This window comes from Oryctolagus cuniculus, chromosome 3 (genome assembly GCF_964237555.1).
Source record: "Oryctolagus cuniculus chromosome 3, mOryCun1.1, whole genome shotgun sequence".
NCBI classification, from domain to species: Eukaryota; Metazoa; Chordata; class Mammalia; order Lagomorpha; family Leporidae; genus Oryctolagus; species Oryctolagus cuniculus.
In genome coordinates this window covers 11460820-11488670 of record NC_091434.1, presented here as the reverse complement: position 1 = coordinate 11488670, position 27851 = coordinate 11460820, and the positions used below count along the sequence as shown (strand labels likewise).

General features: G+C 37.6%; 1 protein-coding gene across 12 annotated transcripts in view; it reads left to right on the top strand.

The window, feature by feature from the left end:
• The window catches only part of AGFG1 (ArfGAP with FG repeats 1), a 95524-nt gene that overhangs the window by 41184 nt on the left and 26489 nt on the right, over positions 1-27851 (top strand). For 7 of the 12 annotated variants that reach the window (XR_007920544.2, XM_051849091.2, XM_051849090.2 and 4 more), the window contains exons 3-7: positions 6459-6574; positions 11279-11441; positions 12183-12336; positions 25810-25929; positions 26582-26653. Coding sequence is in view for 11 of the 12 variants with exons in the window: in XM_051849091.2 (XP_051705051.1) it covers positions 6459-6574; positions 11279-11441; positions 12183-12336; positions 25810-25929; positions 26582-26653 (625 nt within the window). In the remaining variant the exon portion in view is untranslated. The remainder of the gene's footprint in view (positions 1-6458; positions 6575-11278; positions 11442-12182; positions 12337-25809; positions 25930-26581; positions 26654-27851) is intronic. The other 5 variants (XM_051849094.2, XM_051849093.2, XM_051849092.2 and 2 more) reach the window with 2 other exon arrangements.

Genomic DNA, 27851 nt, shown 5'->3' with positions numbered 1-27851 from the left:
TCTAGACCTCTTCCTCTCCTTGCCCCTTTATTTTCAATGGGTTGTGGTAGGCCCTGCTGATACTAACCCTGGGATATTATCACTTGTGATTTCTCTACAGCCTGACTATGCTTATTAATAGTCTCTTTAATAAACTTTCCTCAAATTAACTAAATTGTGCTTTTTCCTGTGGCAGGCCTGGTTGATAAAATATGCTTTAAAATGTCTTAGAGTCAGTGACTATTATGATTGCAATTCTTAAGTGAATTGGCACTAAAAGAAGGAAAAATATTACTTTGATAACTTCATGAGCTTATTCTGTTGGCTGGTGTGATTTTATTGTTAATTTTCCTTAAGATCTGGTTTTGAGTGTTACTGATCTGTTTGTTGAACATTGAATATAGCACAACCCCTTGTTTTAAGTTTGTGGTTAAGTCAAAAGTTCTATGTGCGACACATGCTCAGTGAGTGATTCCAGGGTAAACTGGTATAGTGAGTTTCTTATTGAGGTACAAAGTGCTATAGAGGGTCAGAAGAGGGAACTGTGCTATCAGCATCACCTTTATAGTGTCTGCAGCAGGGCTGAAGGCAGATGCACATTTTCCCTTGCTCCTGGTGAGACCTCCCTTTTCCAGTCCTTCCAGTGCAAATCACGGAGGAGACCAGGCTCTAGATGAACAGTATTTAATGTTTACTATATGCCTGCTTTCAGTTCAAAACATATTAATTTATTTAACTCACCCAACATATCTATAAAGTAGGTTCTAGTATTACTTGCATTTTACAGATGAAGAAAAAATTTAGTAGCTTACTTGTGTTAGGTGGCTTATAGTTGGAGTTCAAACTTAGGCAGTCTGATTTTCTACTACAGGCATACAACCACCACAGCCACCATTTAATCTGTCATTAGAATTTATTATGTCCTCCAAAGATATTACCAAAACTAATTCCACATCCGTTGTGTTCAGCCCTTGTTCTTAAAGATCTTGATCCTCAGCACGGTTTCTAGTCCCCCACCCCATCCTCCTCCTGTGAATAGATTTTGTTACCTGATGTTTCTTCTTGTTGGAGTCATACCAGTTAATCAGTTAATTTTAGATTTTAGATTTTACACCTTACGTAGTACCTTTTTCTCCCAGTGTTAGTAAGTTCTGAAATCCCAGTATCTATATAGATAATACATGTATGTGGCTTTGTGAATTCTCCAGTGAACAACCATCATCCTATTGTAAACATTTTATTAATAAGTATATCACCTCAGATTTCAATTTCAAAAATCATGTGCCCCCCATTGATGCTCTTTTCTAAGTTCCTTCCTTCCTTTTTTCTTTTTTAAAGGTTTATTTTATTTGAAAGGCAGGGTTACACAGAGACTGATCTTCCATCTGCTGCCTCAGTCCCCAAATAGCCACAACAGGACAGAGGCAGGGCCAAGCTGAAGCCAGTAGCTAAAAACTCTCTCCATCTAGGTCCCTCACATCATCCTCTGCTTTCCCAGGTGCATTACCAGGGAACTGAATTGGAAGTGGAGCAGCCTGGCATACATATGGGATGCTGGCAGCTTAAAATGCTGTGCTAGGCCTTGTGGCCCCAGTTCATTCCTTCCTGAATCCAGCAATTTTGGAATAGTTTATCAGGACCTCCATTTCACTGACCTCCTTTCCTTATTTCTGCTAACCCTCGTTTTTCCATCACCCTCATCATGTTTTCATTTTTCTTAACCTAGCTTAGATTGCATGTTCTGTTAAGACCACCTCCTTTCAACACCTTTTGTGTTCTGGTTGATTAATGCCAATGCTATACTTTGTAATTAAATAGCCAGATGAGTCTGGAGAAAAACACAGTGATGACTAGTTTCACTTTAGTTATTTATGGCCACAGCTCTCAATCTTAGTCAATTTACTGCACCCTTATCTCCATACATTGAAAAACCATCCTTTTTTTAGGGGATGGTGTTTATTATGTTGCTAAAACAAGCAGAAAAGAGACTTGAACTCATTCAACAAATTTTTAAAAGTGAAAAAGAGCAACCTTAGAATGGTGGGAACAGATGGCAACTGTTCAGTTACTAAAATGTAAGTCTCAAGGAGTTAGAGATTGGTGTTTTCCCAGATATGTCAGGGTGAACAGATTTACTAAATTTGGGAAATGCTGAAAACTGTGTACAATTTGAATCTATCAGCTACCTGTCTATATCTAATATAGAGGCTAGAAGAGATGAAAAAATTACTGGCAGAAAGGAAGTTTCTATGTGCTGGCCTAAAGTTTATTACTAAAACATTGTTTTTCAAGCTTTAACCTACTTAAAACTCTCCTGGATGACTTGGTAAAACAGATTTTTGGGCACCACATAAAGATACTGATTTCATAAGTCTTCTTGGATAGCTCCTGAAAATAACGCTTTTCCAACAGATTCTTAGGAGCCACTAGTACTAGAAAGTAGGGAATCAGATTTTGAGACACATTTCTCTTGAGTTAGAATTCCATTGCCAAGAGTATCAGAAATGTGGAAGAATTTTTTTTAAGTTTCTTTTTTTTATTTTTTAAGATTTACTTATTTATTTGAAAGGCAGAGGGGTAAGGGATGGGGAGAGAGAGAGAAGAGAGAGAAATCAAAGTCTTCCATCCACTGGTTCACTCCCCAAATGGCCGCAACAGCTGCAGTTGTGCCAAAGGGAAGGCAGGTCTCAGAAGCTGCTTCTTTGGGTCTTCCACGTGAGTGCAGGTGCCCAAGCACTTGAGCCATTTTCTACTTCTTTCCCAAGCTATAACAGAGAGCTGGATCGGAAATGTAGCAGCCAGGATTTGAACTGGAACCCGTATGGGATGCTGACACTGCAAGCAGTGGCTTTACCTGCTAGGTCACAGCGCCAGCCCTGAATGTGGAAGATTTTGAGCACTATAGATTTCCCCAAATTTGGAAGATTCTGAACAGCTGTTGTGAGGTTATTTTGTAAGAAATTAATACTGATTAATGATTACATGAGAAACTTGGTAGGGTTGAGATAGCATGAATTTGTAGGGGACTCACACAGCTAGTTGTAATGACTTTCATTATCAGTTTACCTAACAGAGTAGGAGCAGGGCCACCCAGTAGTAACTACAAAACTTTAGGTACCTTGAGATTGCTAATGTCAAGTATCTGTAGAGGTTACCATCAAGTACGCTGCCCTTGGCTTTGTATTACCTCATTGTGAGTGTCAAGATAATAGCTTTAGAACTTATCTGCCCCCATCCCATCTCCTTCATTTTCATTTATATGCTTGTTGTTGATTGTTTTTAGTTTTTAAAATTATATATGGTAGTTAGTAGGGGTTTTAGAATGCAAAAACTAAATGTTACAAAGTGTCTTGAATTAATTCCATCAAATACACATTAATAGTTAGGGCAAATAACTACCATGTCTTTCATTTTCTCATTTGGGAAGTTTTGTATGTTTGTTTATTTTTTATTAATGTGAAAGGCGGAGAGACAGAGAAGCAGGAAGAGTGACAGAGATCTATGCAGCTTGGGCTGTCTAGGCTGTAGCCAGAGCCAAGTCTGGGTCTCCTGTGTGGGTGGCAGAGAGCCAAGTACTTGAATCATCATCTGCTGTCTCCTGGAGTGTTTATTAGCAAGAAACAGAAGTGCAGTGCAGACTTGAACTCAGGCACTCCTGTATGGGATGCGCTTGTCCCAAAGGGTATCTTTACCGTTGTGCCAATTGCCCATCCTTGGAAAGTTTTAAAATAGAAATATTAGAATATCCCTCCTTTTATGCATGTAATTACAATGCCATAGAATCTTTATATTTGGGGAGAATAGGTATTTGAGTAACATGTAGTTTTTTCTTCTCCCTAGTTTATTAGCTCCCCAGCACCCTTCCACCCCATTCCTACCCAGTCCATGTTTTGTTTTTTTAAACTGGCTAAATATTTATTGTATAAGCTGGCTTAAGCTTTATGAATTCCTTTAATAGGTTGCATTATCAGTCTTGATGTCTGTACTTCTCAGGCTTTGCCACTGAAATGTTTTTTGTAATGTGATTGGGCCTTAACCTAGGTTCCACATGTATCAGCTGTTACTGCTTGAATGACTACAGAATGTGTACTGAGCCTGGATTAGGAGGGAATCACAGGAAATGTTTGGAAACATGCTTGAGGGCATGGTAGGAGAGGGAGAGGGAGTCCTTTTTTCTATCCTTCCTCTTCTCCCTTTGCAGTTCAGTGAGTAGATTTTTTTTTTATCAATATTTGTCGGACTTTTTTCGAAACCAGTTTCTTTTCACAGTGTCATAATTGGTTGTTCTTTTTTAAAAATTTGACAGAGTTATAGACAGTGAGAGAGAGAGAAAGGTCTTCCTTCCATTGGTTCACTCCCCAAATGGCTGCCTCGGCCAGCACTGCAGCAATCCAAAGCCAGGAGCCAGATGCTTCTCCTGGTCTCCCATGCAGGTGCAGGAGCCCAAGCACTTGGGCCATCCTCCACTGCCCTCCTGGGCCACAGCAGAGAGCTGGACTGGAAGAGAAGCAACCGGGACTAGAACCTGGTGCCCATATGGGATGCCGGCACCGCAGGTGGCGGATTAACCAAGTGAACCACTGCGCCAGCCCCATAATTGGTTATTCTTTAATATAATTTTGAAAACTTGTGAACTTGTTTTCTAGAGCTTTACTGAGGAATAATTGATTATAATAATCTGTGTACATATATAGTTCCATGGGTTTAGACGTATATACACTAATGCTACCACTATAACAACATACTTTCATCTTTCTCGTGAGCTTCCTTATAACTCTTCATTTTGAATCTACTAATCTTTTTTTTTTCTTTTTGAGTATAGTTAGTTTTCTAAAATTTTAAGTGAATGAAAGCATATGATATATACCTTCCTTTGGTGGTAGGGGTTTGACTTTCAGTTGCTATGATCATCTTGAGGTTTATTTGTGTTTTTTTCTTTGTTAGTATTTTGTTCCTTTTAATTGCTTTAATAGTATCCCATTTTTGGATATAGCACAATTTGTTTTCATTTGCCTATTTATGGACATTCAGATTATTTTCAATTTGGGGGTTATTATCAATAAAGGTGCTGTAAATATTTGTGTACAACTTTGTGTGAATATGTACTTAAGTAGAATGATTGGCTTATATGCTGGATGTGCATTTAATTTTTAAGAAACTGTCAAACTGTTTTCCGTAGTGATTCATTTTATATTCTTGCCAACACATGGTTTGATCACTCTTTTTTAAAAAATTTTTTAAGGATTTATTTATTTGAAAGTCAGAGTTACAGAGAAGCAGGGGCAGAAAGAGTGAGAGAGGTCTTCCATATACTGGTTCACTTCAGAAATGGCCAGAGTTGGGCTGCTCCGAAGCCAGGACTCAGGAGCTTCTTTTGGGCCTCCCACGCAGGTGCAGAGGCCCAGGGACTTTGAGCTGTCTTCTTTACCGTAGCAGCAAGCTGGATTGGAAGTGGAGCAGCCAGGACCTGAACCGGTGTCCATATGTGATGCTGGCACTGCAGGCAGTAGCCTTAACTCGCTGTGCTGCAGTGCCGGCCCCTTTATCACTTTTTATCTTTCTTAGTGGTATATATGGATGTCTGTATCTTGAGGCCTCTGTGTTGTTTTAATTTGCATTTTCTACATGGCTAATGATGTTAGGCTGCTTACTTGACATCTGTATATCTTTGGTGAAATTGCTGTAAAAATTCTTTTCCCCTCTTTAAAAAATGTATTGTACTTTTCTATACTTGAATTGTAGGAGTTCTTTATATATTCTGGATTCCAGTTTTTTTCAAGTTCTTATATATGTTGCAAATGTTTAAGTTTCTGGATAGTAGATAGTTTTCATTTTGCAAATTCTATCACTTAATAGCCTGCCTTCTCTATTTATTCCTTTAAATTCTTTGAAGAAGTCAGTTCTAATTTTGATGACATCCCCTTTATCATTTTTTTCTTTTCTTTTTGCTCTTAGTTTTGTATTATTTTTCTAAAAAAGCATGGGAGAGCCAGTCTATGTAACTGCTTTGTGTTTTTGTTTATCATTATTACACTTTACTAACAAGCTGTTTATGATTCTAGGATTTTGTTCTTTTCGGTTGATTTTTAAACTTGTTAAAAGTGCTCATAAAATTTCTACTAGTCTAGTTCCTCTGTTTTATGGGTAAGGAACTGAATTTTATATAGTTATGTGACTTTACTAATGGTTTATAGTTTAAGTACTAATGGTTTATGGTTTATGATCATGCCAACAGCAAAATACCTGCAGGTCTTCTCAAATCCTGTTTCACTATTCATGTCCCTTTGATTTTAATTACTAAAATTTTACTTCAGTCTGCAACATTAAAATAAGTTTAGTTTCTTTATTTCTGATTATAATAGATATCCTCATCCTAAAGCAGTGTTAGTAAAATTAAGTAAGTTAGTTTTTCCCCTTAAAAATTTCACTAAGTGAAGATTTTGCTTTTAACATATATTTTTTTTTAATTCTTTCCAAAGGTCTGTAAACAGATTTGGCTAGGATTATTTGATGATAGATCTTCAGCAATTCCAGACTTCAGGGATCCACAAAAAGTGAAAGAATTTCTACAAGAAAAATATGAAAAGAAAAGATGGTGAGTGAATAGTTTTGTTTTTTTTTGTTTTTTTTTTTTTTTTTTTTTAGAATAAAGTCTCCCCAGATCACATTAATTATGGGTAAGATTAATCTGAGATGATACAGGAAGGCAGGGAGGCAAAAAGGAAATAAATAAATAGGTAGGTAGGTAGCTTGGTTGGTAGGTAGGTAGGTAGGTAAGTAAATTTTCATTATGTTTTGCCTCTTTATTGGATGTGGGTCTCCAAAACCTTCATTTTAACTCACCTGTGCCTAGCAGTTGCCTTTTTATTGTAATTACCAGGCCTTCTATCCTTTTTGGAACATTAAGGATCTTTCCTTTCAATCGTTTCCAACCTCTGTTAGCTTTGCTAAACGTTTGTAGTCCTACAAGGCCTCATGTCTTAAGATCAGTTAATTGCATCTTTTTTTTTTAATTAGCTGCTCTGATATATATATTTTTTATGAAATTAGCTATGCTTTTTTTTTTTTTTTTAAGGACAGGCAGAGTTACAGAGAGAAAGAGAGAAAAGTCCTTTTTCCGTTGGTTCACCCCCCAAATGGCCGCCACAGCCGGCGCACCGAGCCGATCCAAAGTCAGGAGTCAGGTGCTTCTCGTGGTCTCCGATGCGGTTGCAGGGCCCAAGCACCTGGGCCATCCTCCACTGCCTTCCTGGGCTACAGCAGAGAGCCAGACTGGAAGAGGAGCAACTGGGACAGAATTCGGCGCCCCAGCCGGGACCAGAACCTGGGGTGCTGGTGCCACAGGCGGAGGATTAGCCCAGTGAGCCACGGTGCTGGCCTTAATTGGCATCTTGCACTAAGTCTTTGCTCATCATGTCCCTTACTTCTCACTGAATAAGTCAGTTTACTACCTGGTGAAAAAGAGAGTGTTCATACTCCCCTAACTAAACTAATCAGATACTGGTTTTTAAAGAGAAATTGCAATAGGCTGTACATAGAACTGGTATGCCCCTGACAGTGGAGTAGGGCCTATATCCATTGAACTACTCATGACTCTTAATTTTCAGCTGTGTGTGCACAATTTAAGGCACATGACTAAAACGGATTACCTGTGTACTCTTTCAGGTTTTTCTTTATCAGTAATGATTATGTTTCTTACTTGGGAGGCTAAGAAGATGAGGAAGAGTTACAAATAGAGGGAGTAAGCTCATGGGGAAATAAATGCCTCTTGTTTCCCTGAGGAACAGTGTTTTAACCTAGAAAGTGATATTTTCAGAGCCTGTTTTGGTCCTGAAGGAATACTTGGCTGTGGATTTGTTCTTAGTGTTCTCTAAAATAGACTGCTTTTTGTCAAGATTAGCCGGGATTGTATTTAGCTGTGCTAGATATATTGGATAGGATATGGATAAAAATGTATCAATAAAATTTTATTTCAGGAAAGAAGAAAATATTAGAAGATAGAGTGATAGTAGAAGTATTGTAGCATAAATAATCTTTAGAATGAAAGATGTAATTATCCTTTTATCATTTTATTTTCTTTTATTTTTTTTAAGGATTTATTTACTTAATTTGAAAGAGTTACAGAGAGGGAGAGACAGAATCTTCCATCTGCTGATTCACTCCCCAGTTGGCTGCAACAGCCAGACTGCCAAACTGAAGCCAGGAGCTTCTTCTGGGTTTCCCACATGGTTGGAAAGGGCCATCCTGCAGTGCTTTTCCAGGCCATTAACAGGAAATGGATGGGAAGTAGAGCAGCTGAGACACAAAATAAGCATACATATAGGTTGCCGGCATTGCAGGGGGCAGCATTACCTGCTATGTCACAGTGCCTAGCCCCTTTTTCTTTTTTCTCTTCTCCCTCCCTTCCCCTCCCCTCCCCTTCCCTCCCCTTCCCTTCACAGGCAGAGTGGACAGTGAGAGAGGTAGAGACAGAGAGAGAGGTCTTCCTTTACCGTTGGTTCACCCTCCAATGGCCGCCACGGCCGGCGCGCTGCGGCCGGCGCACCGCGCTGATCCGAAGGCAGGAGCCAGGTGCTTCTCCTGCTCTCCCATGCGGGTACAGGGCCCACGCACTTGGGCCATCCTCCACTGCACTCCTGGGCCACAGCAGAGAGCTGGACAGGAAGAGGGGCAACCGGGACAGAATCCGGCGCCCCATACAGGACTAGAACCTGGTGTGCTGGCACCGCAGGCGGAGGATTAACCTATTGAGCCACGGCACTGGCCCCCTTTTTCATTTTTAATAGACTTTCACCTTATAAGTGAGACTGTTCTCCTTGTCCAGCCCTACGTTTTAAATTTCTCAGCAGTGTTACTTTCACCAACTAAGATTAATATAGTTAGCACTTAGCTGGGATTTTAGATAGGTTAATTCTAGCTATAAAGATAAGAGTGGATGAATAACAGTTGACAGAATTAAAATCATAGATCCTCAGCCCAGCATTAACCATAGTATTCATTCAAACTGTAATCTTAAGTGACTCAAAACCTCAAATAGTTATAATTCATATTATTGTTTCCTTACTGAGAAACAGAATAGGAATAATAATAATAGAAATACAGAAGGGTACAGAATGATGGGTACAGAAGAGGGTGAACATCATTAAGAGGGCCAGACTTGCAGATTTTTTAAGATTTTATTTCTTTATTTATTTGAGAAGCAGAGTTACAGAGAGGGAGATGTCTTCTATCCGCTGATTCACTCCCCAAATGGCCGCACCCACTGGAGCTGAGCTGATCCAGGAGCCAGGAGCTTCTTGCAGGGGCCCAAGCACTTGGTTCTACTGCCTTTCCAGGCCATAGCAGAGAGTGGGGATTGGAAGAGGAGCAGCTGGGACTCGAACCAGCACCCAAATGGGATATTGGCATTGCAGATGGAGGCCTAGCCCACTATGCCACAGCGCTGGCCCTTATACTTACAGATTTTTAACCAATGTAACTGCCTACCTATAACATGTATCTAGAGATCAGTTAGAAGGTTTTTTTTTTTTTTTTTTAACACATGGTTTAAACACTATCCAAATAAAATATCACTAAAAAAAAATGCTGTAGGAAACTGTTATTCAAAGGAATTTTGAAATTGTTTTTTTGACCACTTCTTGAGATCACTTCCTTTGTGATCTTTAAGTCAGTGAAATGGTTTAAACAAAAAGCTATTTGGTTTTATCCTTTGGTAAGACTTGACTGTATATAAGAGTTTGTATTATCAGTGCTATGCCAAATATGAGAAAGCGTAGCCTCTTGTATTCTCTTGTTTCTTCTCTCCCATTTACTTTTAAAAAATGTTTTATTTTTTGTAATTATTACATGATTTGATAATAGCTAACACTTTATGTACTTACACCTATACCAGGAGCTATTCTAAGTGCTTTACAAATGTACTGTTGTTTTAAGCTCACAGCAGACATAACTCAGTATCTCAAAAAAAAAAAAAAAAGTTAAAATTAAAACTTCTTACAGCTGTTGAGTGGTGGACTTGTGATGGAACTTTAGAATAGGTGCTCATAAATTAGTGTTTTCCTGTTTCCCTCCCTGCTTTGATATGGGGCTTGGGTGGTGGGTAAGAGCAAAAGCTTGTGTTTAACTCCACCCTAGAAATTAGTATTGCTGTTGACATTTGGGCATTGTATTCTTACTGCTCCTTTGTCCTTTCCTTCTGTGATTCCTGCTTTTACATGACTGGTATCAGGCCTGAAAAACTTAGGAAGGTTTACGGGCATCTTTCCACATCTAAGTGGGGTAGTTATATAGTATTATAAACATATTAGCACAATCTCTTTAAATATTTTCCTGCTTTTGTTTTTTTAATTATATGAAGTGCTCTGCTAACAGTATATATTCCTGTTTCTGTGTATACTTATCTAGTTAATTCCTAAAGATGGGTTTCAAGGAGTGATACTTTTGGGACACAGAACATACCTATTTATTATACATGCTAGTAAACAGTAACAAAGTATAAAGTTTACACTCAGATGAAAGGTGTATATTAGTTGCGTTCATTTCTGTCTTACATGAAAATTGCCTCTTCTGTATATTTTTAAATGGGATTATTGATCATATAGATTTGTAATAGACTTTTCATATTTTAGCCTGTTAATTGTAATACAATAAATGTTTACCTTCCTACTCATTTATCTACAAATGTTACCTATGATCTTAAGATATTATAGTTTTCATAAATTATAGTATTAATATTTATGATGATTATAGGTTTTCTGTTTTAGAAGGCAATTATTAGGCTGGCGCCATGGCTCAATAGGCTAATCCTTCGCCTTGCGGCGCCGGCACACCAGGTTCTAGTCCCGGTTGGAGTGCCGGATTCTGTCCCGGTTGCCCCTCTTCCAGTCCAGCTCTCTGCTATGGCCCGGGAGTGCAGTGGAGGATGGCTCAAGTCCTTGGGCCCTGCACCCCATGGGAGACCAGGAGAAGCACCTGGCTCCTGGCTTCGGATCAGTGCGGTGCGCCGGCCGTGGCGGCCATTGGAGGGTGAACCAACGGCAAAGGAAGACCTTTCTCTCTGTCCCTCTGTCTCTCACTTTCCACTCTGCCTGTCAAAAAAAAAAAAAAAAAAAAAGGAAAGCAATTATTATGTTTATTAAAACTTTTAATTGGGTATTTCAGTAACTGTAGTTTTAAGCATCAATTCTCGCTGACAAGATTTTTCAAATAAGAATTAAAATGTTGAAATAGTCTTATATAAAGATAGAATTGAACTTAGCATTTCTTAGTTAACTCTCAGTGTAATTCTCACGTGTTTCAGGTATGTCCCACCAGAACAAGCCAAAGTGGTGGCATCAGTTCATGCATCTATTTCAGGCTCCTCTGCCAGTAGCACAAGCAGCACACCTGAGGTCAAACCACTGAAGTCTCTCTTAGGAGATTCTACACCAGCACTACACTTAAATAAGGGCACCCCTAGTCAGGTGAGTAGGATGAATCTTTATAAGGACCTGTACTTGATTATCAAGAATTTGAGAATTCCTTAAGAATTTGTTAAGTATGCCAGTAACATTATGTACTAATGGTTTATAATACATTCATAGGTTTTTGGTTAAGTAGAATCTTTATTTTCATTCTTATCACTTACAAAGAGTTTGACTTCTGCATTTTTGACAATGCAGTATGTTGCTACAGCTATCTGCATTGTAATAGAAAATTAGCAAAACATGAATCTGTGGTGGATATGAGAGTTAATAGCCTCTGTGATATACTCATACTAGAAGGGATTTCTTAAGCCATGGGATTTACATGCATGCCTGATTGTGAGGCATGTTTGTCATGGAAACAGAAGTGGCTTTCAACATATCGTATTCTAAAAAACTAAACAGGTTAGTTTTTTCATTATTGGTGTCTAAAGTTTGTACTTGTGCACTTTATTATAGTTGCTGGAGCTCTGACATACCAGAGTCACATACAGGAATGGTTGTAAGGCATTGTACTGTGGATTAAATCCTGCCCTTTCAGATAATGCATTCTAGTGCACCTGAATAAACTGCTATTTTCACAAAGTATTTGTGAATAAAAATGAAGAGAGGATTTAAGTCAGCATTTTATAATCTTCCTAAGTATAATTGTGTTTTAAACTTGATGAATTGGAACTAGTTTCATATAAAATTTTAGCAGGTGTGACTAGAAAATCTTTATAGTTAATATGTGATTTGTAGTCCCCAGTTGTAGGTCGCTCTCAAGGGCAGCAGCAGGAAAAGAAGCAGTTTGACCTTTTAAGTGATCTTGGCTCAGACATCTTTGCTGCTCCAACCCCTCAGTCAACAGCCACAGCCAATTTCGCTAATTTTGCACATTTCAACAGTCATGCAGGTAAGTTTTTGTCCTAACAGCTTTCACTGGACATGTTTATAAAACAGCAAAAAACATCCATACTTTTTTAAATTGAAGTGTCAGTGAACATATTCAGTTGAGGGTATATGGTCACCTGTAACTGTTAACCTGATAGGTAACTCTAGTGCTTTTCAATCACAAAAAAGTGTAATGAGATACCGACATGACCTTTTACAACAGAAAAGTAGGGGAATACTTTAATGTTTTTTTACCCTCTGTTATCGAAAATTGTGAATATTTAAAAATGACAGGATAAGTAACATTTATATACTAATTACGCATGGCTAGTTTTGTTCTATTTAACCATTCTCATACTATTTTGAACCAAATTTTGGACATAATATTTGTCCCTACTTTTAATTTTCTGTGAACTTTTCGAAGTACCTACCTCATAACTCAATTGAGTTGCAGTAAGATCCACACATTGTAATTGTGAGATAGGTCTTTTAGGCCTCTTAGTCTACAGGTGTTTTTTTTTTTCATCTTTTTCCTCCTGTATAATATGTTCCTTAAACTAGATTATTTGTCTTAAAGAGTTAGCAATGATTGAATTGACTTATTGCACCACTGAGGTGCCCTGTGACAGTTAGTTCCTCTCTTTGGTATTATTAACTGGTAGTGGATATAGATACTTGATCAATTATAGGTTGTTTTATTTGTATTGGTGGAGAGAGTGACTAGGGGATTACTACTTAGGGTTTAGTAGGCACATAATTTTGGATTGTGTCTTTTTGTACCATTAGTTGTTGATGTTCAAAGCCTAGGAACTTTATTCAAAATTGATGAGATTCTAAATACCATTCCTTCTGAAATGCTCATTTTAAAACTGCTTAGCTGATAGCACAGTTTTTGTTTTTTTAAGATTTATTTGTTTATTTGAAAGTGGAGAAAAGAGAGACGGAAAGAGAGCACTCTTCTACCCTCTGATTCACTCTCCAAATGACTACAGTAGGTAGGGCTGGGTTAGGCTGAATCCAGGAGCTAGGAACACCATCCAGGTCTCTCATGTGGGTGCAGGGTCCCAAACACTTGGGCCGTTCTCTACTGCTTTCCTAAGCACATTAGCAGGAAGCTGAGTCAGAAGCAGAGCAGCCAGTACATGAACCTACGCGCCTATGTGGGATGCTGGCATCGGAAGTGAGAACTTAACCTGCTGTACCACAGTGCTGGCCCCTAGTAGCATGGTTTCTATAGGAAAGTCAGAATACATGATTTATTCTTTTCAGTCGATTAGAATAATCAGTTAAGTCCTAGTATTTTCTTTTTTTTTTTAACTTTTATTTAGCAAATATAAATTTCCAAAGTACAGCTTATGAATTACAATGGCTTTTTCCCCCCCATAACTTCCATCCCGCCGGCAACTCTCCCAACTCCCGCTCTGTCTCCCATTCAATTCACATCAAGATTCATTTTCAATTATCTTTATATACAGAAGATCAATTTAGTATATATTAAGTAAAGATTTCAACAGTTTGCATCCACACCGAAACATTAACTGTAAAATACTGTTTGAGTACTAGTTATAGCATTAATTCACAATGTACAACACAATTAAGCACAGAGATCCCACATGAGGAGTAAGTGCACAGTGACTCCTTTGTTGATGCAACAGTTGACACTCTTGTTTATGGCATCAGTAATCTCCCTAGGCTCTTGTCATGAGTTGCCAAGGCTATGGAAGCCTTTTGAGTTCACCAAATCCAGTCTTACTTAGACAGGGTCATAGTCAAAGTGGAAGTTCTCTCCTCCCTTCAGAGAAAGGTACCTCCTTCTTTGATGGCCCATTCTTTCTACTGGGATCTCACTCATAGAGATCTTTCATTTAGTTGGTTGTTGTTGTTGTGTTTGTGGGTTGTTTTTTTTTTTTTTTTTTCCCCCAGAGTGTCTTGGCTTTCCATGCCTAAAATACTCTCATGGGCTCTTCAGCCAGATCTGAATGCCTTAGGGCTGATTCTGAGGCCAGAGTGCTATTTAGGACATCTGCCATTCTATGAGTCTCCTGTGTATCCCAATTCCCATATTGGACCATTCTCTCCCTTTTTTATTCTGTCAATATTAGCAGACACTAGTCTTGTTTGTGTGATCCCTTTGACTCTTAGACCTCTCAGTGTGATCAATTGTGAACTGAAATTGATCACTTGGACTAGTGAGATGGCATTGGTACATGCCACCTTGATGGGATTGAATTGAAATCCCCTGGTATGTTTCTAACTCCACCATTTGGGGCAAGTCAGCTGAGCATGTCCCAAATTGTACATCTCCTCCTCCCTTATTCCCACTCTTATATTTAACAGGGATCACTTTTCAGTTAAATTTCAACACATAAGAATAATTGTGTGTTAATTACAGAGTTAAACCAATAGTATTAAGTAGAACAAAAAAAATACTAAAAGGGATAAAGTATTACATTGTACATCAACAATCAGGACAAGGGATGCTCAAGTCACTGTTTCTCATAGTGTCCCTTTTACTTCAACAGGCTTGCTTTTTGGTGATCGGTTACTTGTCGCTGATCAGGGAGAACATATGATATTTGTCCCTTTGGGACTGGCTTAATTCACTCAGCAGAAGGTTTTTCAGATTCCTCCATCTTGTTGCAAATGACCGGATTTCATTGTTTTTGACTGCTGTATAGTATTCTGTAGAGTACATGTCCCATAATTTCTTTATCCAGTCTACTGTTGATGGGCATTTATTTTGGTTCCAGGTCTTAGCTATTGTGAATTGAGCTGCAATAAACATAGAGGTGCAGACAGCTTTTTTGTTTGCCAATTTAATTTCCTTTGGGTAAATTCCAAGGAGTGGGATGGCTGGGTTGTATGGTAGGGTTATATTCAGGTTTCTGAGGAATCTCCAGACTGACTACCAGTTTGCATTCCCACCAACAGTGGGTTAGTGTCCCTTTTTCCCCACATCCTCACCAATATCTGTTGTTGGTAGATTTCTGAATGTGAGTCATTCTGACCAGGGTGAGATGAAACCTCATTGTGATTTGATTTGCATTTCCCTGATGGCTAGTGATCTTGAACATTTTTTCATGTGTCTGTTGGCCATTTGGATTTCCTCTTTTGAAAAATGTCCTTGGCCCATCTCTTAAGTGTGTTGTTTGTGTTGATGTTGTGGAGTTTCTTGATCTCTTTGTAGATTCTGGTTATCAACCCTTTATCTGTTGCATAATTTGCAAATATATTTTCCCATTCTGTTGGTTGCCTCTTCACTTTCCTTACTGTTTCCTTTGCCGTACAGAAACTTCTCAATTTGATGCAATCCCAAATGTTAATTTTGGCTTTGAAACTGCCTGTGCTTCCGTGGTCTTTTCCAAGAAGTCTTTGCGTGTGCCTATATCTTGCAGGGTTTCTCTAATGTTCTCTAATAATTTGGTGGTGTCAGGTCATAGATTTAAGTCTTTAATCCATGTTGAGAGGATTTTTGTGTCAGGTGAAATGTAGGGGTCTTGCTTCATGATTCTGCACGTGGAAATCCAATTTTCCCAGCACCATTTATTGAATAGACTGTCCTTACTTCAGGGATTGGTTTTGGATCCTTGATCAAATATAAGTTGGCTGTAGATGTTTGGATTGATTTCTGGTGTTTCTATGCTGTTCCATTGGTCTATCCATTTATTTCTGTACCAGTACCATGCTGTTTTGATTACAACTGCCCTGTAGTATGTCCTGAAATCTGGTATTGTGATGCCTCCGGCTTTGTTTTTGTTGTACAAGATTGCTTTAGCTATTCGAGGTCTCTTGTGCCCCCATATGAATTTCAGCACCATTTTTTCCAGATCTGCGAAGAATGTCTTTGGTATCTTGATTGGGATTGCATTGAATGTATAAATTGCTTTTAGGAGAATGGACATTTTGATGATGTTGATTCTTCCAATCCATGAGCATGGAAGAGTTTTCCATTTCTTGGTATCCTCTTCTATTTCTTTCTTTAAGGTTTTGTAATTTTCATCATAGAGATCTTTAACGTCCTTGGTTAAGTTTATTCCAAGGTATTTTATTGTTTTTGTAGCTATTGTGAATGGGATTGATCTTAGAAGTTCTTCCTCAGCCATGGCATTGCCTGTGTATACAAAGGCTGTTGCCTTTTGTACATTGATTTTATACTCTGCTACTTTGCCAATCTCTTCTATGAGTTCCAATAGTCTCTTAGTAGAGTTCTTTGGGTCCCCTAAGTAAAGAATCATATCCTCTGCAAAGAGGTATAGTTTGACTTCTTCCTTCCCAGTTTGTATCCCTTTAATTTCTTTTTCTTGCCTAATAGCTCTGGCTAGAACCTCCAGAACTATATTGAATAGCAGTGGTGAGAGTGGGCATCCCTGTCTGGTACCAGATCTCAGTGGAAATGCTTCCAGCTTTTCCCCATTCAATAGGATGTTGGCTGTGGGTTTTTCATAAATTGCTTTGATTGTATTGAGGAATGTTCCTTCCATACCCAGTTTGCTTAGGGTTTTCATCATGAAAGGGTGTTGTATTTTATCAAATGCTTTCTCTGCATCTATTGCTATAATCATATGGTTTTTCTTCTGCAGTCTGTTAATGTGATGAATCACATTGATTGTTTTGCACACATTGAACCATCCCTGCATGCCAGGGATAAATCCCACTTGGTCTGGCTGGATGATCTTTCTAATGTGTTGTTGTATTCTATTGGCCAGAATTTTATTGATGATTTTTGCATCTATTCATCAGGGATATTGGTCTGTAATTCTCTTTCAATGCTGCATATTTTTCCAGCTTAGGAATTAAGGTGATGCTGGCTTCATAGAAAGAATTTGGGAGGATTCCCTTTCTTTCGATTGTTTTGAATAGTTTGAATCTAGGGATTCCTGAGTTGCTAATTTCCAACTTCATTCCACTGTGATCGAGAAGCTGCATCGTATGATTCTAATTCTTTGAATTTTCTGAGTCTTGCTTTTGGCCTAGTATGTTGTCAATCCTAGAGAAGGTTCCATGTACTGCTGAGAAGAATGTAAGTTCTTTAGATGTAGGATTGAAAGTTCTGTAGATATCTGTTAGATCCATTTGGGCTATAGTGTTGTTCAAAGCTACTGTATCCTTGTTGATCTTCCGTCCGGTTGATCTCTTTCTGAGAGTGGAGTATTGAAGTCCCCCAGTACTATTGTATTGGAGTCTAAGTCTCCCTTTAAGTCCCTTAACATATCTTTTAAATAAACTGGTGCCCTGTAATTAGGTGCATATACATTGATAATTGTTATATCTTCCTGTTGAATTGATATCCCTTAATCATTATATAGTGTCCCTCGTTGTGTCTCTTAACAGTTTTTGTGTTATTATTGTGTCTGATATTAAGATGGTTACACCTGCTTTTTTTTTTTTTTTTTTCATTTCTGTTGGCATGGTATATCTTTTTCCACCCTTTCACTTTCAGTCTGTATGCATCTTTGTTGGAAAGATGTGTTTCTTGTAAGCAGCAAATAGATGGGTTTTGTTCCTTAATCCATTCAGCCTGTCTGTGTCTTTTAACTGGAGAGTTGAGGCCATTAATGTTCAGTGTGACTATTGGTAAGTAGTAACTTTGTCCTGCTGTTTTCCCAAAGATATTTTCTAATATATGCTTTAAACTTCATGTGCTCTTTTGCTGTGAGGTTTCCTTCCTTTACCTTCTTTCATATTGATGACCGTGTTTCTGTGTGTAACACATCTTAAGCATCTTTTGCAGGGCTGGACGAGTGGCGACAAATTCTTTCAATTTCTGTTTGTCGTGAAAAGTCTTTATTTCACCTTCATTCACAAATGAGAGCTTTGGGGGATATAATATTCTGGGCTAGCAGTTTTTCTCTCTTTGTGCCTGGGCTGTATATCGCCATTCCCTCCTAGCCTGTGGGGTTTCTGATGAGAAGTCTGCTGTGAGTTTAATGGGAGATCCTCTGAGAGTAATCTGACATTTCTCTCTTGCACATTTTAGAATCTTTTCTTTATGTTTCACTGTGGTGAGTTTGATTACAACGTGTCATGGTGAGGATCTCTTTTTGTCATGTTTACTATTGGTTCTATGAGCTTCCTGTACTAGGATGTCTCTGTCCTTCTCCAAACCCGGGAAGTTTTCTGCTAGTATCTCACTAAAAAGTCCTTCTAATCCTTTTTCCCTCTCCATGCCTACAAGAACTCCTAGAACTTGAATCTTGGGTTTTTTAATGGTATCCTGTAGATTCCCCACAATATTTTTTAGATTTCTAATTTCCTCTTCTTTTCTTTGGTTTGACTGTATACTTTCCTGTGCTCTGTCTTCTAAGTCCCATATTCTCTCTTCTGCCTCACTGACTCTTGTTTTTAAGGCTCTCTAATGTGTTTGTCATTTGATCTATTGAGTTCTTCATTTCATTTTGATTTCTCTGTACTATCACACTTTCCTGTTCTACTAGTTGTTTCATTTCATTTTGATTCCTCCTTAAGATTTCATTTTCACGAGAGATTTTTCTATCCTTTCCAGTAAAGATTTCTGTAGCTCAAGCTTTTGTTTTTGAAAACTTCTAAATGTTCTTATCATAAATTTTTTGAAATATGTGTCTTGCATTTCTTCTATCTCATCATCTTCATAATCTTGGCTTGCGGTGTCTTGTTCATTTGGGGGCATCATAATGTCTTCCTTGTTCTTGTTTCCTCAGTTTCTGCGTTTGTTGCTTGGCACTGTGGAGCTATTCTTTGGTTCTTCTTCCCTCACTGTGGTGTTTTTTCTCGTTATACTATACTATGACTGTATTAAGTGGACTGTTTTTGATGAATCCTTAGGGGCTTGAGATGGGTGTGGCTACAGAGCTCTGTTTGATTCTTCATGGTTAAGGGTGTGCCGCTGGCGCCGCAGTTCACTAGGCTAATCCTCCGCCTTGTGGTGCCACACACCGGGTTCTAGTCCCGGTCGGGGCACCGGATTCTGTCCCGGTTGCCCCTCTTCCAGGCCAGTTCTCTGCTGTGGCCAGGGAGTACAGTGGAGGATGGCCCTAGTGCTTGGGCCCTGCACCCCATGGGAGACCAGGATAAGTTACCTGGTCTTGCCATCGGATCATCACGGTGTGCCGGCCCCAGCGTGCCAGCCACGGTGGCCATTGGAGGGTGAACCAACGGCAAAGGAAAACCTTTCTCTCTGTCTCTCTCTCTCACTGTCCACTCTGCCTATCAAAAAAAGAAAAAAATAGGGTGTGCCAAAGGTGACACACCCAGGTTAGACGTGGTAAATCTCTCTCTCTCTCTCTCTTTTTGATTCAGAAATTAAGTTATTCTGCCCAGCTGAGCGGAATTGAAGGCAGTCAATTTCTGACTTCTGGCTCCTGTGGGTATAATATTAGTCTGCTCTGTCCCAAGGACCACACAAATGATTTATGCAATCCTCAGTGTAAGCTCAAATTTCTCTTCTTTCTCCCACCGGGTTGCCACGGTTACTGAGTTTGTGTACTCTTCCTACAGCATTCACGTTCTGTGAGTTCCCTCCCATACCTTCAGTCCTTCACAGTCTCAGTTCATTAGTCTACAGATTCACCAGGTCCCAACCTCCTGTTATTTCACCTCCCCCCGCAGATTCAGGTTTTTCTGTTTGAGTAATGGTGGGCGCAGTCCCTATGTACGTCCAAAATGGTGACTGCTCTTTGTCTTGCTTGCCTTTGAAAGGTGAGTGGAGAGACAAACTCGTGTCCATACCGGTCCCTTTTTTTTTTCTCTCTCTCCTCTAGTTAGCCTGGTGAACTTTCCCCCTGGGGCCTCAAGCCTCGTTCCTGGTGAACTTTCCCCCATGGGGCCTCAAAGCTGGTTCCCTCTAGGCTCCTCCTTCTGCTTTCCCGATGGTGTCTCGGGCTACTGAGGTTTCGGCTCACCTCCCTTTCCAGCACTGGTGTGTAGATTCCGCAGCTGGGGTCCCAAGCCATGAGTGGCCATGCCCTCCACGTAGGTCCACCGTGATCCAGCAGTTCCGTAGGAGTTTGCTCTGCTGTTTCTTCCCTAACTCTTTCTTGAAACTGCAGTGTCTCCACTTTTATTAAACTGTCTTTTTTTGGACTGTCAGTGTGCTCCCTTCCTATTCCACCATGTCATCCCTAGATTTTCTAAAGGTGACCCTTTGCCCCCCATTAGTATCATTATTACCACTGTGACTTAATATATTTAAATATTTGTTACATCTCTGTTATTTTTGTTTTTATTACTGCTAAAATTATCCCATCTTTGGAATAGAAACAGCTATAGGTTGGCTGCTTTCTTAATAAAACTCTTATAGTTTTTGGATAGCCACCATCCCCAACCCCCATTCCACCCACCCAATCCCAGGTTTCACATGTTGATTACATACAGTTTAATGTATTTCACCAGGAATTAGAAATTGTGGAATTTTATTTTGTTAATGAAATACAAACCTTGCAGTTACCTCAGTAATATATGTTTTAAAAAGATTTATTTGTTTATTTAATTTGAAAGAGTTACAGAGATAGATCTTCATGTGCTGGTTACTCCCCAAGTGGCTGCAACAGTCAGGACTGAGCCAAGTTAAAGCCAGGGGTCAAGAGCTTCATCTGAGTCTCCCATGTGTGTGGCAGGAGCCCAGACATTTGGGCCATCTTCCTCTGCTTTTCCCAAGCCATTAGTAGGAAACTGGAACAGAACTGGAGTAGTTGGGACATGAACCAGCTTCCATATGGGATGTTGGTACATTGATTTTAACCACTATGCCACAGTGCCAGCCCACCTTAGTAATTTTTTAAAACTGACTTTTTAAAGTATAAATTATTTGTGTCTTTGCTTAATAAGTCTGATAGCGAAGTGGCATATGTAGTAAAAAAAGTAAATTTTTGAGTTGAATTGACCCGGGTTTAAATAATGACTTTGCCACTTACTTGAATAACGTTAGGCAAGTTAGTTAGCATTTCTTAATTTTGCTATTCTGTAAATTGGTTTTAGTAACTTCCTAAGTAGTGAGGTTCAAATGAGATAATTCACCTGAAAGGTATAGTAAATACTGCTGTTCTTTTCTCTCTTACTCCCCCCCCCCACATATATACATGTTCATATATATATTTATATATGCATGCATATAAACTGGTAAGTGTATATGTATTACCTACATGTGTTTAGCCGAAAGAATTGTACTCTATCAGGTTTTTGTCCTTTGTAATCTTTAGATTTTAGGTAAGATGTTTCTAATGAGTTAAACTAATTTCCTAACAGCTTTCCAGGCGCATTAGCAGGGTGTTGGATCAAAAGTGGAGCAGCCAGGACTCATATTGAATGCCGGCACTGCATGCCAGGCCTTTAACCTGTTGTGCCATAGTGCCGGCCCCAAGAATCTGTATTTTTATGAGATAGTAGAGTTGGATCTTCACTGCTTTTTTTCTTTCTCATGTATGTTATAAATTGTAGGGTAGGTAAATTTGAGGAGATAATTTGATAGTTGATAATTTGATAGCTGTGTAGTTTTGGTCAGGTTGCCTTTTTTTTGGCTTAAATTTCTTAATTGTTTATAAATGATTGCTCAAATCTTCTTTTTAAAAATTTTTGTCTTATAGCTTGTTAGGAAGATAAAATATATGCCTCTTACAAGAAAAAAGCTAATTTCTGATTTATTTCCTTTTGTGTGGCATTTCACCATGAAATAGTTTTTAAGTGTAAATCAGTACAGTGGTTCAATGGAAAAACTTTCCAGAGCCTTTGCAAGCACTTTTAAGTCTTTATGCTTCTATATGTGTTTCATGGATAAAGTAATTGATGTGGAGGTCTCACCCTCAGATTCTCTTATTTTTAAAAAACATTTGGTGAGAAATTTATCCTAAACAGTGTAATTAGACAGCTGAAACATTTAATAGCAAATGACGATTATACTGATATGGTTACCATAGCTTTATAGGGAAAATCGTTCTTTTGCAGGTAATTCAGTATATTAAGACTCAGAAGTCTTTACATGTGAATGTTCTGGCTGTGGGGATGTGCGTGTGTGTATGTGTCAGTGTACGGATTTGTTATTGTGTTGAAAAATAATCATCTACAAAAATATTCATTCACCTGCATTATTTAAATAATCATTTTACTTGGTGATGAGCAACATATCACAAAATCTGTGAACTGTAAATGTAATAGTTTCTTGTTCACACTTTATGCCATGATCTGAAACTCAACTACCTTGCAATCCAGGTAACACAAATGAATAATATAAAGCAATGTGGGAGAACTATGGAGCACTTTCCAAAGGGGATTTCTGTTCTCCTGTTGCCAGTTGGAAATTAGAGGTCTTGGGATTACTATTTTTATTTTCTTTCAAGATAATCAATAAATTTTAAAAAACTATTAATATAAAATACTGTCTTTTTAACTATTGGGGATTCATGGAAAAAAAGTTTAAATACTGTATAGGTTGGCCAACACTGTGGTATAGCAGGTAAAGCTGCTGTCTGCAGTGCTGGCATTCCAGATGGGCACCAGTTCGAGCCCCAGCTGCTCCACTTCTGATCCGGCTCCCTGTTAATGAGCTTGAGAAAGCAGTGGAAGATGGCCCAAGTGCTATGGGCCCAGCACTGGCCGTTTTGGCCATTTCGGGAGTTAACCAGCAGATGGAAGATTCCCCCTTCCCCACCCTCCTGGGTTAACTGTGCCTTTCAAATAAATAAATAAATCTTAAAACAGAAATCCTCTATAGGTGAAACAGTGTATCTGTCAGGTGAGTTTGCTAAGGGCTTCAGTTTACATTCTGTGGTGTCTTCCTTTCTCAAGAAGATAAGATACTTCTCTTTGAAAAGGGATGATAATTATCAGCAAGACTCAGCCTCAACCTTGTTTCTTAAATTCCAAACAAAATTATTGAGAAGCATCTTTATTATTTTGTCACATTTCTGTTTGGCTTTGATGTCTTTTTTGCAATTTGCTTGAGAGTTGCGATAGTAATTTTTGTATGAGTTTATTAGTGTTTAATTTTTGAAGTTCTGTTTTTCAGCATCTTAATTCTATAACACTTGTAACGGTCCTTGAAAATAGTGATTATATACAGTACCTAGAATTACAACTAATAAATGTATCATAAAGCCCTGCCTTTCTGTATTAAATGTGTATGATGTGTTTGAGGCTCTTCGTGTAAAACCCTGGGAAAATATAAATATTTAAAAGTGGGCTTGAGTCATTGAAAATGGTTTGCCTTGAACTGATTTTTTTCCCAAAGAATAAGTTGTTCAAAAAAGCAGAAACTTGCCTTTTGGAATATAACTCATTGTAAACTTGAGAATTTGCTATGTTTTCTATTCGTGTTAGTATCTAGTTATATAATCTATATGTTACATATTTGTACTAGAACTTTGTCTTTTAATAGACTTTTCAGTCTAGTATTTCAGAGTTCTTAAATAAATTATTCCTTTTTCTCAGAAGTTTTAGGATCATAATTGTTAGTGAGAAAACTGATGGAGCCAGAGCAATTGAAGTACTTGTTAAAGACTGGGAAGTCACTGAAGTTACGATGGAATTTTCTGATTCTTAACTTAGAATCCCTTTTCACTAAACTGCACCTGCTTACTGCTGTTTTCAGCAGTACTCTGTGGTGACTGTATTTTACCTTGTATTATATTTCTTAATTTTGTGTAGATATTTCTTCCAAAATATTTTTTGAGAAACTTATTTTTTGGTGCCGGCAGTGTGGCATAGCAGGTTAAGCTTCTGCCTGCAGCACTGGCATCCCATATGGGTACCGGTTTGAGTCCTGGCTATTCCACTTCTGATTCAGCTTATTGCTCTTTCTCCCTCTCTGTCTTTCTGGAACTTTGCTTTTTAAATAAATTTAAACACACACGCGCACACATACATACACACAATTTATATTTTAATTTCCATCTATCATTTTTATTTTCTGGAAAGTATATATTGAAGCTTTGGCACGTTAAGTAAAAACAGTGACAAAGATGGATGATATCCAGAAAATACACAATTTACATTTTCAGTAATAAACAGCCTTTTCATTTATGTACTTCTGTGTTAGAAAGAAAATGTTTTGTTTAAAAGTTTTCAAGAAGAAATTATAAAGGCACTTCCAAAAGTTCATGGAAAGATGGGATTAAAAGGTTACTTTGGTGCAACAGATTGTGAAATTCTTATGATGTGCATTTTTTATGAACCTTTTGAAGACCATGCATATAATAGCACCTCACATATTACAGCAGATGAGGGAAGTGGCACAGGTACCTTGTAAAGGGAAGTAGTATATTTTGGGTACATTTGCACTCTTACTGTCACTTGTTGGCTACTTTCAGATTTATATAAAAGTAGTAGTTAACATAAAATGATCTACACTTTGCTTTCTAGAATGTTTAATTTGTGCTTTGTTAGTCAAAGAATTTTTAGTTAACTTAAGATTTGTTTACAAGTAGAATATATATTCATTTCAAAAGCTCAACAGGCAAACAAGAAGAGAATGATACTAATTTGAAATTCTATCTAGAATGAACTAAGGTGTAGGTATTCTATGCACATAAAACCATGGGTTTGATGTAATAAAATTGGCAGATGAAAGTTATCTGGAATTTATTTACTTGCTTATTTACCTTGGCATATACATTTTATACAGGATTAAACATTATTGTATGTGATTTTTCCATGGCTGTGTTATTCCATCATATCATCTATAATATTTAAGCAATCTGTTATTGGCTAACATACAAGTTTTTAATTTTACTATTCACAATCTAGCTTTTAGGTATAACCATACTCATTTGCAAGATAATTTCTTTACAAAAACTTCTTAGAAGTAGAATTGCCTGTAAAGTATTTAAAGTGGCTGCTTTTTAAAACTCTATTCATGACATTTAACCTCTGTGTCCTTTAGATTTGCTTTTCATTCCTGCTTCTTAGCATTCTTTTTCTTGCATACACCATTTCTTATTCTTATTATATCCTCCTCTAAAATTCTTATTCAGCATCTATTTTGGTCTTCAAAAACAACCTTTGAATTGTTTTTGTTTTACTTATTTATTTGAGAGGCAGAGTAACAGAGAGGGAGACAGAGAGGTTTTCCATCCACTGGTTTGCTCCCCAAATTTATTAATGTAATTAAGCCATCTTTATATCATTGCTTCAGATATTTATGTTATTATTTAAAGTAAGTGAGCCTTCCAGAATGTATTCTATCTACATCTTTGCTTTTTCTGTTACTCATGTATTTAATGCTCTCAATTCAATTTGCTTCGTTAATAGAGTTATTTTTATAGTACTGTTCCTCAGGTCATTCAGAAGTCACTGTGTATAAATTTATCATTATTATTTGCTTTTGGAAATTTCTGGTTACCCTTGAATAAACAACTTGTAATTGTGTTAAATGCTGATAGGATTTAAAATCTGATGTCTAAATGAATTTTCCTTAAAGTGAGTTGTGATTCATAAACACTTTCCATAAAAATTCTTAAATTCATTTGTCATGTATTTTCGTTTGTGGTTTTCATATTCATTAACATATGTTGTTCCTTACCATTTACAGCTCAGAATTCTGCAAATGCAGATTTTGCAAACTTTGATGCATTTGGACAGTCTAGTGGTTCGAGTAATTTTGGAGGTTTCCCCACAGCAAGTCACTCTCCTTTTCAGCCCCAAACTACAGGTAGAGCTTCTCCAGCATTATGCTTACATGTTGACTTTAAAAAACAGAACTTTTTAGGTGTAGTTTGGAAAAATACTCTAAACTTAAATTCTATGATTACCTGATTTAAAAGTAACTTTCTTAGAAAGCTCTGGGGAAACCTGAAATCTGTTTTTTTCTCTGTTCCTTTGTTTTTCTGAGCTCTTCGTTATGTCATCTAATTCACAACATCTATTGTCTATCCTCCTATTTCTGCACAGGAATCTGCCCTAGATCTGTTGTACAAAGAGGCTTTAAAGTACTAAAAATGTTTTTGTTTATGTAAGGCATTCATTTAGGCTATTAGACCTCTGAATAAAGGAAGCTAATTGACTGCTTCCATAGAACTAAAAATGTAAGCTTGAGAAAAAATTTTAGTGTTATTAGTCAGCAGCAGATTATTTAATGATCCCTCAAACCTGAAAATACTTTTCTGTGCAGAAATTGGTCTTCAGTTGAGTACTTTCCCATAAACTACTTTTTCAGAAATTGATTGAAACCTTATTTAGATCTTTGGCTGATTGCTTTTCTTTCAACTTTTAACTCTGTGTACACATGTCTTAAAGCGTTTTCTTTCAATTTTCTTTTTTTTTTCTTTAATTTTCATCATTTTACATAATTTCTGGCTGTCCAGCATTTAGAATGCTTTCATCTAGCTGCAGTTTTGGTGAATTTACTTCAGCTTTTCCTCTCCAGGCTACCCACAGTAAGTTTTATTGTTAAGTAGGCTCTTTTACTAATCTGTATATTGTGTGCTGTATTTCATTGAGTTTTCTCAATAATTGTTAATCTATTAATGATAAACACTCATCAATTCTTACTTTTACTTTCCCATCTCTGTTAGGAAACTTAAAGAATACAATACTATACCATAAACAAATAGTCTTAATAATTTAATTTTTAATAGTTTGAACTTATTCTCTATGTAAATTTTGAAAGTGTAATGAAGTTTGCTGGCTGACTGAAACATTATTTTTTAATACAAGCATATATTTCTTAGTTTTTATTGAAACAGCCAGAATTTAATTCCTTGAAGAAATTTATCAGTCAATATTTGATTTAGAATGTTTAAAGTGCTGAATGATAGAAAGTGTTTGCTTTTTCTTAAAAAATAAGAGTGTGTCCATGCTGTTGTTAAAATATGTGTACTTTGCTTTAACTTTATATGTTCTTAACTTTTTAATTATTTGAATGTCAGAGATCTCCCACCCCCAGGTTTAGTCCCCAAATGCCCACAATGAGCAAGTCTGGAGGCCGAAGCTGAGAACTCAATCCATGCTTCCTGTGTAGGTTCAGTGACCCAACTACTTGAGCCATTACCAGCTTCCTCTCAGAGTCTGCATTGGAGACAGAGCCATGAGGCATACCCAGGCACCTCAGTATAGATGCAGGTGTTTTAACTGTCTCAGCCAAACATCGGCTTCTATCCTATTTTGATTGCTTAACCTCAGGATTAGGAATAAATAACTATTCTCTCAAATGTGGGACCAAAAACATACAATGAAATATACTGGTATTAGTCTTTTAGTACTACTTTATGAAGTTCTTTAGAAAGCAGATTTTAAAGAATTAGTGGGAGATAGATCATAGTGACCTTTAGGTGAATTGTGCTTTGCAAAGTCAAAAATTGCTATATTGTGTACTATAATTTATATGATTTGAACTATATGGTGTATGGCATGATTCTACTGCACACATCATGATTTTGTATGCTTATTAAATTGCTAGGTAGAAATAAATAATACCTCTTGAAGTAAAATAAATTTAAAACTCAAGGACTATGTTAAATTCTGGATCAAAATGATACATCTTAAACATTGTTAAACATTTTTTTGAACTATGTCACCATGGAGCTACATTTCACAGTTTGATTTTAGAGCCTGTACAGAGAGAATTAGTAAAAT